General features: G+C 49.7%; 3 protein-coding genes across 3 annotated transcripts; 2 read left to right on the top strand and 1 right to left on the bottom strand.

Moving 5' to 3' along the window:
* Positions 1 to 511: 511 nt before the first annotated feature.
* On the top strand, positions 512 to 2,015 carry Z518_08180 (uncharacterized protein; the record flags this gene model as incomplete). The annotated part of the gene is made up of 3 exons (XM_013413923.1): positions 512 to 892; positions 943 to 1,486; positions 1,555 to 2,015. 3 exons carry the CDS (start codon positions 512 to 514, stop codon positions 2,013 to 2,015), a joined length of 1,386 nt encoding a protein of 461 aa, XP_013269377.1.
* A 3,274-nt stretch (positions 2,016 to 5,289) lies between these two features.
* On the top strand, positions 5,290 to 7,321 carry Z518_08181 (uncharacterized protein; the record flags this gene model as incomplete). The annotated part of the gene is made up of 5 exons (XM_013413924.1): positions 5,290 to 5,458; positions 5,507 to 5,996; positions 6,048 to 6,408; positions 6,459 to 6,678; positions 6,726 to 7,321. The coding sequence occupies 5 exons, from the start codon at positions 5,290 to 5,292 to the stop codon at positions 7,319 to 7,321; spliced, it is 1,836 nt and encodes a 611-aa protein (XP_013269378.1).
* Positions 7,322 to 10,836: 3,515 nt separating this feature from the next.
* Positions 10,837 to 11,244, bottom strand: Z518_08182 (uncharacterized protein; the record flags this gene model as incomplete). Its single annotated transcript, XM_013413925.1, has 1 exon — positions 10,837 to 11,244. One exon carries the CDS (start codon positions 11,242 to 11,244, stop codon positions 10,837 to 10,839), a length of 408 nt encoding a protein of 135 aa, XP_013269379.1.
* Positions 11,245 to 11,542: the final 298 nt, after the last annotated feature.

Raw genomic sequence — 11,542 nt, forward strand, 5'->3', positions numbered from 1 at the left:
GCCAATCCGGAAAGTCAACATATTCTCTCAGCCATCATTGATCAGGCTCACACGACAAGTTGACAAATCGGTCTTGTCTTGTCTCCGAACCCGAAAGCAAGATGCGTGCCTGATTACCATATGTGGGCAAACCTATACCGCTCCCCCACGTCAATGGCTTCGTTCCATTCGCTCGTCCTCCCCGTTGAAAATGCCTGCTGACCGACCAGCAAGCCAAAAGATGCTGTCCGCTAAGTCTTCCAGCCAGACATTGATGGGCCCGGCCTTACTCAGACACGTTGCCGTGATCATGTAAAAGAAGGGCAGATCTGCGGGCCGGGTGCGATATCGGTTCGCAAGTGTGTTTTCCTGTCGCAGTACCTTGATATTTCCTTGTCCTGTGTTGTCGGTCATTTTGTCTCTCTAATACATTATTACTACTAATATCCTAGCACCGCATCGTTAGTAGGCGGAGCGTTTTCCGTCCCTAGAGGTAAAGTCAAGAGAGGGAACAATACATAGAGGGGTCGCAATGGGTGCAGGCGCATATCTTGAACCATTGGTGGTCATAGCACTCCTATTTGGCGGCGCATGGATCAACCGTGCGACCGACTATACCTTTCCCCCCCGAAGTTCTCGATGGGACGAACAATTACCTCCTGCTCGGGTTGTCCTTACGGACGAAGACCTTGACATCGAAGAGGCCCAACTCACTCAATCCAAGCGATCCTTGTCGCCATCTCTGCTGCCTTCTCAAGAAAAAAAATGGCGGGAACGAGAGATTCGACTGATGGGATACCGGAAAGTGATAGAGACTCCCAACACTGCTGTCTTTCGGAATCGGCTTCTGAGCAGGTTGCTCCACAAATTTCCCTTCCTGGTTGAGGCATGGTACTGGGCGTTAATATACTGGGTAAGCGAGGACATGCCCAGAGTTGCGCTTCTTGAGCCTGACACGTGCAGGTCTATCAATTCGGTCGAGCATTCACAGCGGTCACCCTAGTTGAAGGCACAGTTCACGTCGCCAGGAGGCATGCGCTGCAATTGATTGAGTTGGAGAAACGCTTGAACATCTTCTGGGAGGTCTCCATTCAGAAGTTCTTCATGTCCTATCCTCATCTCATGACATATATCAACTGGCTATACTCCTTCATCCACATCCCAGGCACAATCGCTTTCCTGGTATGGCTGTACTACTACACGATTACGAGCAACCGACCTGCGCAAGGCCGGAGTGGTCGTCTGCAAGCTGGAGGACAAGAAGGATCTGGCTCACCATCTGGACCATGGCTATACGAAGCACGTAGAAGGACCATGGCAGTCTGTAACCTGCTTGCCTTCGTAGTGTTCACCGTCTGGCCCTGCATGCCACCCCGTCTGCTCAGCGACCCAGATTACGACGGGCCTCAAGCAGAGTCCGCAAAGAGCTATGGATTCGTCGATACCGTGCATGGACAAGAAGGTGCTAGCAGTGTCTGGACGCAAAACAAGTTCTGCAATCAGTATGGTAAGCTCCTTTTCACACGTGCCAATGCCTCGCAAGACCAGCGCCAGATTGACTGATATCAAATGCAGCTGCAATGCCCTCTCTCCATTTCGGTTATTCCCTCATGATAGGACTCACCATTATGACCATCCCCCTGGCACCAGCACATCGCCGTTCGAAATCCATCCACCTACCGATTTTCAACAACTCACACCCGGAACTAGCACCGCAAATCCGTCTCCCTTCTCCGCGTCGCCTTGCGTGCCTAACCATCGGACTTCTCTACCCATTCGCAATCCTCGTCGCCATTGTGTCCACGGCGAACCACTTCATCCTCGACGCGGTGGCCGGCGCGATCGTCTGTGCCGTCGGCTGGAAGATTAATCCTATTTTGTTGAATCTCTTGCCTCTGGAAGATTGGTTCTTGTGGGTTCTCAGAATTCATAAGCCTGCGCAGACGTCACTCAACGCAGAGGGGCTTATGGAACTGGGTGTCAAGAGCAAAGTCGAAGGGTGGGATCCCGAGAGACAGAGTGTGGCCAATAACTGACTGCGATATGGATAACCATGGTGGTCCTAATGAAACAGACATGTTGATTGGTTCGGATACGCATAACCTGGCTTTTGAACCCCAGTTCAATACGAATATGCATCTAATAATAACGCGGAATCGGCGTCATTCTCGAACAAGGTGGAGATCCTGCAACAAAGAGACAGCAAGACCACCCAAGTGTCGCTCCAGCTCCTGGGGGTTAGGTATCGGTATCGGCTTTGCGCTGCGCTCACGAAATCCGAGTCTTAGCCCCGAAAGTCCAAGCCAAGCCTTTGTTGATTTGTTGAATGACGAATGTCGAGAGTGTTGGAATATTTAGCGAGTTATGAAGAATGCTGTCCCGTACAGAGCTTAGATAGACAGTTGAGAGATCATGATGGGCACGCAAACATAACACAGTGGTTGATCAAGGGCGTAGAAATATAGAAGAAACATTATTCACCATAATGAATTAATCATATCCTACTCTACCGCCTGCCATTGATATACGGCCAGGCGGTTCAGCAATGAAGTCGCCGTCGTGGTCGTGGTTCATATCGTCCAAGGTTGTTCGAAGTCTTGTGGACGAAGTCTTAATCTCCATCTCCTTCTCTTTGAACGGGTATCTTGTACGATTTATGAGTTCCCTTTTTTTTCCAGCAGATGACTTATTCTCAACTTCATCAAATATGTTGTCACTGTCGGCAGCCATGGCACGATGCTTCTATTTTTCTCTCCAGACTTTCAACAGGAGCGCGGGATGCTGCACATCACACCGCCAGCGAACAGACTTAGACCAACGGATACGCCGCGGACGTTTCCTGCCCGGATGAGGATGATATAGGAGGATATGCTGCGGAGATGCTTCCGGGTTTAGTTATGTTGGAGGGAATGGTGGAAATAATGTCGAAGTTGCGAACAATGTTGGCAGTGAGTATGTGGACGAAGTACTGGGCCCGTCCTCGCTCACCTGTGTGCTGCTTGAGGCTGGTCTAGCTGTGATTGGTGGACCTATTCCTATTAGTGTGGTAAGAAAACTCTTGGTGGTTGGGGATGCGGCTTTGGCAGTGGTAGTGTCATTCACAGAATTGGCTAGATATTGGTCGGAGTTGGAGTCATACATCGAAAGCCAGAGCAAGCTGCCGAGGAAAGTGAGGGAGTGAAATTTGTTGGTAATGATAATGAGTCATTGTACCAGGCATTCGATGTATCATCCAAGATTCGTCAGCGAGGGGAGGTGTCTTGACAGGTATAGTAATAGAGTAGGAGAAGTCTTTCGTACTGAAAAGTGGCCAGAAGTATGAATTGTTATAGCACAGCACGATATCGACGGTGGAGTGGTGGCGTGGTCTGTGGCCCAATGGAAACTGGGGGCGGAGCTGTATGTCCATATCTGGCTGATGGGATAGTCAGAGGATTCTCCTTGCTGTGGGGGGATGATAAAGTGATTCGGTGGTCGTGTGGGACCATCTTCTTGCTGTATCGAGGATGGTCAACAGCCGAAACATGGTCAGTTGCACTTGCTGCACATTCTAACGGTGGAGTGCTGGGCGAGTAATAGGGAATATGTTGGGCTTGTGGACGATCCAACCGTGGCGGAGAGCGCAGGTCATTGCTTGCGAAGTGCTTAACACCGTGGTAGATAGGATCCAAGCAGAAATGAATGATCTTTTGCTGTGAAAGGTTCGAGTATGACAAATTGAGCACCATCTTGCTGCTGGTTGGGGAGGTCGATATCTTTCTGCCACGCCCGAGCAAGGCCATCATCCAGCTCATGGTTGGGGTGGAATTTACCTAAGAGCACAAGTACGAGATGAAGCATCAGGGGAGCATGGCGAGTCGATATTGCCTCAGGAATTCACATTGTACCTTGGATTGTCTCCATGAACAAAAGGCAGGAGTTCACACACCTGTATCAGGCACCATCATTGCAATCTCAATCAGGCGCTCTTCATTGAACGCAGGCCGAGTCTCAATAAGCCAGAAGGCTAGGCGGAAAGGATTCAAATCTGGGATTGTTGAGATCGTGCAACATAGGGGAAAGAGGTCGTTACGGTGAAGTGTCCACAATATAGCGCAAATTGCACTTGCTGTCCAATGCCTGCCCGTCATTGACCCAGTCACTCGTCGAGCTGCTTGATGAGACCAATTCAGCCCGACTTCTTTTGCAAAAGCCCGGATAAGACCCCGGACGTCGGTTGAAAGCATTTCCAGGCATCGGAGGCCTCGTTAAATGACGCTCAAGTGAGGCATCGGACCTCTTTTGGAGCCGCTCAAGGCAGACTTGCCATTTCTGTGATAGGGCGATGAGCCACCAGGCGATGTGATGTGACTGATATGCGATCCAGTCAATCAATCAGTGGATGGGTGCTTGCCACCATTACCAGTCAATCTTTCGTCGATTCTCTGATCCGGCCATCTCCTTGCACAGACCGCAGACTAGACGCACATACTGTGGCCCTAACGATCAGAATTCTCACATCGTTGCCATCAAAAGAACCCAAAAGGACGGGTTTTTGTGTGGCATCGTACTTAGTCTCCTCACCAGCCTCCACAAATTTGTCTGACGCGGACACCGAAGTTATCCCCGCCTCTTTCTCTCACACGGCTTTGCACTCCAACACCACATCTGAGGGTGTTGTTCCCCTGATCAATCTCCGTGAGTACCTAAATTTGTTTCATCTAGTCGAGGCAGAAAGAGAAAGAGAAGAGGGAAAAAAGCCAACTGAAAGAAAAGGCCCTACAATCGCCCTGCGAGTGGGCTGTTGCGTTGAACTGATCGAGTTGCTCTGGTTGCTCTGGCTGCTTGGCGTGCGAGCGAATCCGTGAGGGCTGATTGGCCCGCTTGGCCGGAGGTGCTTGGGAGCCTTTTTCAGTTCTCTCCATCGCCATCATCCAATTCATTCACAGTTGCGTTGGAAGTCATCGCAGTTTGAGTCTGCCTCAACCTCTCTTCAGCACACAACATCCCAACTCTCTATCGCATCCCTTCAGGCATCACCATCACTGCATCTACAGTCTCTCTCTCCTTCCAAATCTACTGTTTCTCTACTGCCGTGTCCAACTGCCCGATCCTGTACATACACCCACTACCCTTGCTGCCGTGTCGTGTCCTTCACAGCTGCGCACGACCGACCTGACCATCTCACTCCCTCCAATTCACCGATTTTATCCTTGTTGACCACGCGACGAGCCCCCTCTTTCTAATCTATTGCTTCATCAGACCCTTTCACCCTCTCCACTCGCGCGACTTCACCAACGCGTCCTTCAAACCTACCGATCTGTTCCCAACATGGACGCAGACCCCCCCGCGCCTCAAACCGAGGTCCCTGTCAAGGCACCGGAACCTGAAGATAAAGCCCCCCCTACCTCGGCAGAACCTGCCTCTGGTGTTGTTGCTGAGATGTCTGGTGCTCTGCCCACCGAACAACCAACTGAGACAAATCCAGCCGAGGTCACAGGTATGCATCAAGCATCAGTGATCTAACCCTGAGTAACCCATCTCGCAGATACTACCGCTGCCAATGGCGCCGTCGATTCTGGCCCACGGCCTCCAACGGAACCCCAAGAGCCTCTCGCCGAACCGGAGGCTACAGCTCCAGCTACCGGTGACACAGAAACGAAGGAAGAGGATGAGGCTGAGCCTGCTCAACTAGAGACCAATGGAACTCCTGCTGAAAAGAAATCATCTTCGTCAAAGAGGAAATCTTCATCTGGCGTCGCCGATCACAAAGGCAAGAAGCTCAACAAGAAGAAGTCCATGACCAAGGTCACCCACCTTGATGCCAAACCTGGCGAATACTACTTTGCTCGGCTAAAGAGCTATCCTCCATGGCCATCCATCATTTGCGACGAGGAGATGCTTCCTGAGATTCTCCTCAACACCAGACCCGTCACCACCAAGAAAGCGGACGGGACTTACAATGAGGCATATGCAGACGGAGGTAAGAAGGAGGCTGATCGAACATTTCCCGTCATGTTCCTGTACACCAATGAATTGTAAGTTTCAATCTCGACCACGCCATCACCACGCATCGCTGACAATTCTAGTGCTTGGATTCACAACACCGACCTCACACCATTAAACCCTGAAGAGTGCAAAGACGTGCCGGAGAAAGGCAAATCAAAATCATTGCTTGCGGCCTATCAAGTCGCAGCCGAGGGAAACGATCTCCAATTCTTCAAGAACATGCTCGATGACCATGCTGCCGCCATGCAGGCTGAAATTGATGCCAAAGAGGCCCGGGCCGCTGAGAAGGCTGCCAAGGCTGAAAGGAAGAAGCGGAAGAGTGAAGCCAAGGCGGATACTGAAGATGTTGACATGGACGATGCCGATGCGGTGGCAGAGCCTAAGAAGTCATCGAAGAAACGCAAGAAGGAGATTGACAGTGACGACGAAGAGTCGGAGAAGGTAAGCATTCTCCTCGTCTTATCAGTAACAAGATCTGATTCTGATCATAGCCTGCAAAGACTCCCAAAACCACCAAGATCAAGTTGACCACCAACAAAACCCCCAAGACTGACGAGAAGAAACCCAAGGAGAAGGCCACCAAGGCTAAAGCGGAGAAGAGAAAGTCCAAGGCTGCTACAAGTGACGAAGAGATGGTCGATGCGGGCGAACCAGAGCAGGAGGAGAAACATCTGGACCCTGCTGAGGCACGCAAAGCCCGTGAGAAAGAAGGTAGGCGCACGCTATAGAGCACTGGTGAAAACTTGCTAATCATTCAGTTCTCTTCCTCCGACACCGACTCCAGAAGGGATTTCTGTCTCGAGAGCAAGCGCCTCAAGAAGAAGAAATGCCACAAATGTCAACGTTTATCAAGAAGCTTGAAGGCTATGCCGATTTGGAAGTTAGCATCATTCGCAACACCAAGATCAACAAGGTCTTGAAAGCTCTGATCAAACTCAACACCATCCCTCGGGATGAAGAATTCCAATTCCGAAAGCGTTCGGTTGAACTTTTGTCCCAGTGGAATAAGATACTTGGCGCTGAACCGGCTGATGCAGAGCCCAGTGGGGACAAGGAGGAAAAAGCATCACCGACCACCAATGGTGTTCATGATGAAAGGTCCGAGGAGGCCCCTGAAGATAAAAAAGAGGAGGCTCCAGCTCTGACTGAAAAGCCTGACGAAGCATCCGAAGAGAAGCCAGCCGAGCCTGAGGTTGACAAGCCAGAGACTGATGAAATCAAGGAACCGGAGACGCCAGCGATGGAAGAACCAAAACCAGCTCCAGTGGAAGAGCCTCCAAAGCCCGAAGTGACTGCTCCGGACACCGTTGACAAAGCACCCGAGTCGGCTGAAGCTATCGAGGCGACGGAATAAACGGCAAATCAAGATTTACCGTACATGGTAGCTTGAAGCCTTACAACTGAATGAATAAGCCGATCAGAGTGCTGATAGTCCAAATTCCTAGGCAGAATAGATGGACTGGAAGGACATGGATGGACGATACATGGAGCAGAAATATGGATAAGGGTCACGCTAACCATATTGACGGGATATACGATATCTTCTTCTTGACTGAATGAAATGAATCGTAACGGAAAGGCGAAATGGGAGGTTGATTCCTATGATTTAATTTTCATGGTCATGGATATGGATTGGAGGTAGTATAATGAAATGGGAACGTGGATTGGTTTGAATCGAATCAATTCAGCCCATTTCATTTCAGTTTCTTGCAAATTCGACACTTCATGTTTAGAAACTTTCTCAGTTTCTGAGTCTCAGGAGAAAATAGAGGAGGATTATTGTACTTGACATCGTTGAACCGAAATTGTCATGAGAAAATTGTCTGGCGTGTGCCTGGCACCATGATCCCGATGTACTGGAATAAATCTTGCCGTAGCGCGCTCCCTATATATTTCGTAACGGTCAACCACCAGCAAACTGAAATAATGAGAGGCAAGTCAGCCTACACATGAGGAACGCTCACTTGGCTGCGAAAAGAATACGCCGTTGGAACTGGTACGTTGTCTCTCAGATGGATCATAGGTCTATCACACCGTGTCTGCTACATGTTGACGAAAAGAGCGGGAGCGAATGGACCTTGTTAAACGTTCCCTCAGCAGTGTATTAATGGTTAAGAACATACATATCTCATCGCCATCGCCATCACCGTCAACTGGCGGATCAAAGATCCGTCTCCACACCGTCCGCAAGAGGTATTCGGGTGCATGTACTTTGTCGAACGGTTATGCATGTCAGAGGAGACGAGGTCATTTGATAAACCAGACCCCAACTTGTTCGCGTTGACCGGATGCACTGAGGGCTTCTCCTATCAAAGTATATACGGATTTCCTTCGAGGCAGACGTTCAAGGTGCTTTGACGCTGAATTACTTATTCTCTACTACCCCCGCTTGAAAAGTTCAGATACATCGTTGACCATCATGAACTGGTCATGAGCGACATGATACAGCTATTGGGACTGGGATGATCCCAATGAATGGGACATCAGCAAGAGCTTCGACGTGGCCCTTCTTCCACCCAGTTGTTCCTCGCCGAAGGACTCTCTCTCTCCCCCTCACCAGTTTCAAAACTCAGCCACCTACACTGCAACCTGTCGGCATACAACACATTCGTTGATTGATGGATGGGATGACAGTACGCGCGGAGATCATCTCGTTTTGTCTACTAATCTTCTTAGTTACGAAACACCTACAAACGGCGCACCTTCTGTCGCGTCCTAACCTATCCCAGAACATGTTCGCGGGACTTCTCAGATCCTGTGAGTCTTTCATGCAGATGGATGACGACTAAGCACCATGTCATGGTCTGAAGTGGCAGGCCTCGCAAGCTTCGGCAATCTTAGTGCTAAAATTCAGTCTGAAGCAAGGTGTGGGTTTCTCCATTTCGATCGAATTAACGTCAGACCAGACCAGGGACGTTTCCTCTCAGAGTTGTGCATCGCTTGCTTAGGAAATTAACTTTGATCATATAAATTGGTTCTCGTCGCTGCTGGAGGTAAGGAAATACATGTTAGCGGGGAAGCAAAATCCGCACCGAGGTCTTTCCACCGTCGTTATCACAGGCTCACTCCCTATCAGCTTAAGCTAGTCCACCGAAGTCTGACATTGACATGGATAAAAGGCAATCGTGATCTTCGAAAATTATCCTTCCACTCAAATCCAAAGATCGGTCCTTTCCTCGGAGAAGATTAATTCGGCGACGGAAGTTTCTACCTCTTATCGACACCAGGTCACGCCGTTGGCCACATTTCCGACTCGCACGCACTTCGACAAATCCAGACACATTCGTCTTCATGGGCGGCGATCTGTGCCATCACGGCGGCGAGCTTCGACCGTCAAAAAACCATCCTCCCCCCAGGAGATCTTCCACATCCTTTCCTAACGAAGCCGACGTCCGACGTTCGATCTCGATCAACTTGTCCAGGAATGATTTACGAGGCTCTAAATACGTCTCGATCCCGTGCAGTTACGGACCCGTTCTTCGATCCGATCATGGGAAGTGATATTCAAGAGATGATCAAGACGATTCGGCTGACGTAAAAAGCCGATGCGGATGAGAATATAATTTTCATCTCGGCGCATGATGATACGTTGGAGGGGGTCGTGGAGTTCTTTCCAAGGTATCTGAATGAGTGGAAGACGAAAGGGTGGGAGGAGAATGTGAAATGGGCTTTTTTAAAGGATTTTGAGGGTGTGGACCGACAATTGTCAACTTGAGGGAAGGTTTGTGTTGAAATCTTGATTTAGGATAGGTAGAATACTAGAAAAGAAAAGCGAGACTAGCTCCCATCTCATTTGTATAGGTTGTGAAGAAAGCAGCGGAGAGATCGATGCAAGCACTTGCTAATATGCGATCGAGCAACGGAGCCGTAGTCGTAAGTGTAGTCGTATCAGTAGTCGGGAACCTTTGTTAGAGGTGGAGGTGGAGGTGTTGGTGTTGGTGTTGGAGTAGTTCGTCCAATCCAAGCGGCCGGTGGCATCGAGTTCGCGAGGGTGGGTTGGTAGCGGATACCCAGATTCTTGCGTTGGAGACTGATACGAAACTGGATGTAGATGACCGTGAATGATGACGTACAGCTGATGCTGGTGTCAGTGGTGACATTGGGACATCTTGTTCTTGGGAGCTTTTAGCTTGAAAGATTTTCTTTAAATACCACGTCGAATTGTTTAACCGATTTCCACATAGAACCAATTTGTTCCGAAGCTGTTTTGAAGCCTGAATGTCCGAGTGTGCGTGTTTGGCCGAGCGGGGACGGCTGCTGGCACAATACCAGAGATTAAGGCGTTGACCTTGGGAGGAAGCTGCGATTGAGACTGCATCCGCGTTCGACTTCCGGTTGCTCAGATATCGGCATGTGATCGTGCTGAGATATGGGAGGCGTAAGAGAAGGACGTCGCAGTTGAATGTGCTACGAGAGAATTGAACGTGGATATTTGCTCTGCATGGCTCAGGCTTGACCCTGGCAGATGGACGTGAATGACCTTTAAGCGGACATCAGCAGATACAGAAAGTCTTACAAAGTCCACCATATACCTTATTTTACAAGTCTTTTTCCTTCATTCTCTTGAGATCTCCGCTGATCCTCATATGGCACGGAAAAAATAATATGAAGATAGTGATACACGCTTGATCAGCCGCCCACAAAGAAGGCACATTCCAAAAAGCTCCGTCACAACTGAGGATCTCAGTTTCATTTCTTCTAATAATGGTCATGTCCTACGGGATGTCTTCGTCAGCTCTTATACTTGTTGACAACCATGGGTTGTACTTACGTCCTAGTGGCTTCGCTCGCTTGGAGATATCTTTGGCGTGATGCTGCTTGATCTTGGCAAGACGGGCCCTGTGACATGTCAATAATAGTGCAAAGAGATCATATGAGTATAGTTCTTGGGAAGGCCTGCTCTTCAGTAGCTTCTCTCTCAAGTCGTTTGACATGTTCCTTAGCCTCCCTCACCGCCGCTCTGGCTTGGACGAGAGCACGGTCGGCTTCTCGCTCAGCATTTTCAGCGGATAAGACTCGTTCGCGAGCTCCCACAATGGAAGGGTCTTCCGGGTGTCGGTTGAACAGTCCGCCAGATCTTCGAGTTGAATTGTGAGAAAGTTTGTTGGTTGTATGGTGCGAGTCGTGGAGGTCGGGAGATGAAGAGCGGCGACGGCTGAAGAAACCTCTGTGAGGACTCCCGTCAGATGAAGATGATGAGTGTCGAGGAGCAGTGTGAGTATGGGCAACAGGGGTGGGCTCTACAGGAACGTTGTTCTTGTGGCCGAAGAGAGGCATTTTGGTCGGTTGAAAAGAGACCAGGAGCAAAAAAGAGATATCTGTGTCTGAGAGAAGTTGGAAGTTGATCTGGCGAGCTCGTATTCTCCGGAGAGATGCAAGCATCAGAATATAAGCGAGTGTGCAGTCGACGCTTTGTGATGTACGAGGCTAGCTGCGATCGTCAGCCTCGTTTCCCCAACACAGACAACATGACGCTTGGTCCTCCTGTCATGGGAATGGCATGGACCCCGGTAATTTGACATGTCTTGTTTGAGCGTATCAGAACACATTGAGGGAGTGCTGGGATGACGGCATG

Source organism: Rhinocladiella mackenziei (assembly GCF_000835555.1).
Source record: "Rhinocladiella mackenziei CBS 650.93 unplaced genomic scaffold supercont1.6, whole genome shotgun sequence".
Taxonomy (NCBI): Eukaryota; Fungi; Ascomycota; class Eurotiomycetes; order Chaetothyriales; family Herpotrichiellaceae; genus Rhinocladiella; species Rhinocladiella mackenziei.